The sequence below is a fragment of the Sinocyclocheilus grahami genome, unplaced genomic scaffold, assembly GCF_001515645.1.
Source record: "Sinocyclocheilus grahami isolate Dianchi unplaced genomic scaffold, SAMN03320097.WGS_v1.1 scaffold745.1, whole genome shotgun sequence".
NCBI lineage: Eukaryota > Metazoa > Chordata > Actinopteri > Cypriniformes > Cyprinidae > Sinocyclocheilus > Sinocyclocheilus grahami.
This window is the reverse complement of record NW_015505924.1, coordinates 338,311-341,671: the sequence shown is the minus strand read 5'-3', so window position 1 is coordinate 341,671 and position 3,361 is coordinate 338,311. Positions and strand designations below refer to the sequence as shown.

Here is a 3,361-nt window from a genome sequence, read left to right as displayed (position 1 = left end):
CTCCCTGATGGGCGGGCGATGTGGCTAGCCTGCAGTTTGCTACCCCTCTGATTTTTAATCATGCTGCTGGTTGGGCCCCCCCCCCCCTCTCGGTGAGAGTTGGGTTGGGCTCCCCCAGCTAGAATGAGCTACTGCCAACCGGGGAAAGCCTGGCATTGGTAAGGGTCGAGCCCCCTGTGCGTCTGAGGACCCGGCATGTGTTCCCACGCCGAAATTGTTACTAGCTGGTTCCGCTAGTTGGAGCGTGCTGTGGGTCGAGTCCCCTTCTCGGTGAGAACTGGGCATTGGACATTCTAAAATCCACATGGTGGTAAGTGGGCACGGTATCTTTGCCCACTTTTCTAAAATTCCACGAAAGTGGTAAGTGCGCACGTTCTACTTTGCCCACTTCTCTAAAATCCTATATGGTAAGAGTTACACGCACAGCTTCGTTCTCTTTTACTGAGTGGTCTAAAACCCCGGTTCCGCCTGGGACCCACTCCTCATGGTATCCTCGAATACCTGCTCTGACAGGGTGTTTCCAGTAGAGGCCTGTTGAGACAGGTCCTTCTGCAGAGTGAGGTAGCCCTGAGTGATGCAGTGTCTCGTTCCCCTCAGGGAACCATGGTTACATAAGTAACCCGAGACGTTTTCTTTGACTAAAACTAGACTAAAATACTTCAGATTTTATTTGACTAAAACTAGACTAAAATACTTCAGATTTTCTTTGACTAAAGCTAGACTAAAATACTTCAGATTTTCTTTGACTAAAACTAGACTAAAATACTTTAGATTTTATTTGACTAAAACTAGACTAAAATACTTTAGATTTTATTTGACTAAAACTAGACTAAAATATTTAAAATTTTATTTGACTAAAACTAGACTAAAATACTTCAGATTTTATTTGACTAAAACTAGACTAAAACACTTCAGATTTTCTTAGACTAAAACTTGACTAAAGTACTTCAGATTTTATTCGACCTAAACTAGACTAAAATACTTCAGATTTTATTAAACTAAAACTTGACTAAAATGCTGAGACTTTTAGTTGACTAAAACTTGACTAAAACAAAATAGGATAAGGTTGACTAAATATGATTAAAAAAAACTAACAAGGACATTCTACATGGGTCTAAGACTAAAATTTAAAAAAGCTGACAAAATGAACACTATACTCACTCCATCCCATAAGAGGCGCCAGACTCCAGCACAGAGAGTAGATCCAGACCAGGAGGATGATAATGAGCGTCCGGCGTCTGGACGTCCAGCGGATGGCCTGCAGGGGTTTGGTGATCACGATGTAGCGGTCGATGGAAATGGCCAGAAGGTTGATCATGGATGTGATTCCGAACAGAGCGCCACAGAAGGCGTACATCTTACAACCTGCGTGGAGAAGCAGATGTGTGATGTGTGATCTGAGTAAGCATTTTTTTTTAAATCAATATATTTATTATTCTCACATCAACAATTTACAGAAACAGTTCAATATACAAGTAAACGTCATTTTCTAACCTATCCCACCCTCACTAGACAGAACACTTAAATGGACATTGTTGCGAGGCATTGAGCTGATGTGTAAAATAAAAGGAATAAATAAATAAAGACAAAAGAATTATCATAAAAATAAATACAATAATAATAATAATAAATAAAGAGGTTAAAGTAAAGAAGGGTTACATTGTCACATCAGCATTTTCAGTCAGTGTAACATCCAAATTATTCATGTATGCAATAAATTTGCCCCAAATCTTTTCAAACATTGGAGACTTCTTTTTTTTTCAGATTAAACAGTATTTTTTCAACAGGAAAGTTGGTAACATTTTACAATACGAGTGCACAAATATGCTTTAATTCATGTTTAACTAGATAATAATGAGTTAATGTATAACTCATGAAGAACTAAACCATTTATTAATGATTACTACATCAGCAATTAATGAACATTCTATATGATTAATAGATTAAGTAATAAATAGTTATTCGTTAAATGTGTCATAATGTATTAGTTCCCTAATAACATATTATATTAACTAATGATGTCAATTCATATGTCAATTACCACAGTGTACTTAAATTTGCCCCAAATCTTTTCAAACATTGGAGACTTCTTTTTTTTTTCAGATTAAACAGTATTTTTTCAACAGGAAAGTTGGTAACATTTTACAATACGAGTGCACAAATATGCTTTAATTCATGTTTAACTAGATAATAATGAGTTAATGTATAACTCATGAAGAACTAAACCATTTATTAATGATTACTACATCAGCAATTAATGAACATTCTACATGATTAATAGATTAAGTAATAAATAAATTGTTATTCGTTAAATGTGTCATAATGTATTAGTTCCCTAATAACATATTATATTAACTAATGATGTCAATTCATATGTCAATTACCACAGTGTACTTCAACTTCCAGTTGTCTGCTTTAATTAATCATTAGCTAATGATTTTCATAGGTATCATGTTATGACTTTACTTGTTGAGGCACAGAACTATTAACTAATTGTTAAGTAATACGTAATTGTGGTTATGGATTTTGAATTAGTTAGCTAGTCATGTGCCTCAACAAGTCATAACATAATGATATCTTTGCAAATCATTAGCTAATGATTAATTAAAGCAGACAACTGGAAGTTGAAATGCATGGCTTCGACCCACTGTGGTAATTAACACATGAATTTAAACTATTAGTTAATATAATATGTTATTAGGGAATTAATACTTTGACACATTTTACTAATAACAATTTATTGATTTCTTAATCTGTGAATCATATAGAATTTTCATTTGTTGTCGATGCAGTCATTTTTAATAAATGGTTTAGTTCTTCATGAGTTATACATTAACTCATGATTATCTGTGCATTAGTTAAAGGCACATTATGTAAGATTTTTTCATTAAAATATCCAAAAACCACTAAAACAGTGTTATATATTTTGCTCACTTGTGTACTTACATTATCCCAAATGTTTCGAAGAATGTTTAAATCCAGAGAAATAAGCAATTTTAACTAGTGACACGGAGTGTGTCCATAGTGTCATTGTGTCGCCTGCCAGTGACGTCATACACCCCTCGATTTCCGGTTTTGTTTTGTAGAAAACATGGAAACCCCAAAAGACGCTTTAATATGTTGTGCGTTTTAATAGACCGGTGACGACCGCACAGAGTAGCATTATAACAGAACTTTCAAATGTATCTAGTATGATAAAACAGCGCTGCTTTACCCCACATACGCACGACCGGAAGCAGCGGAAGCAGTCGACTGTGGCATAATAAAAGCCCCACTGCTTTACCCCACATACGCACGACCGGAAGCAGCGGAAGCGTTCGACTGTGGCATAATAAAAGCTCCGCTGCTTTACCCCACATAC

The 3,361-nt window shown here is 35.7% G+C and overlaps 1 protein-coding gene across 1 annotated transcript in view; it reads right to left on the bottom strand.

Annotated features, from left to right (window-relative positions):
• Positions 1–3,361, bottom strand: part of LOC107560826 (melanopsin-B-like) — a 33,355-nt gene that overhangs the window by 15,946 nt on the left and 14,048 nt on the right. The window contains exon 3 of the mRNA XM_016245094.1: positions 1,162–1,365. Coding sequence (XP_016100580.1) covers positions 1,162–1,365 — 204 coding nt within the window. The remainder of the gene's footprint in view (positions 1–1,161; positions 1,366–3,361) is intronic.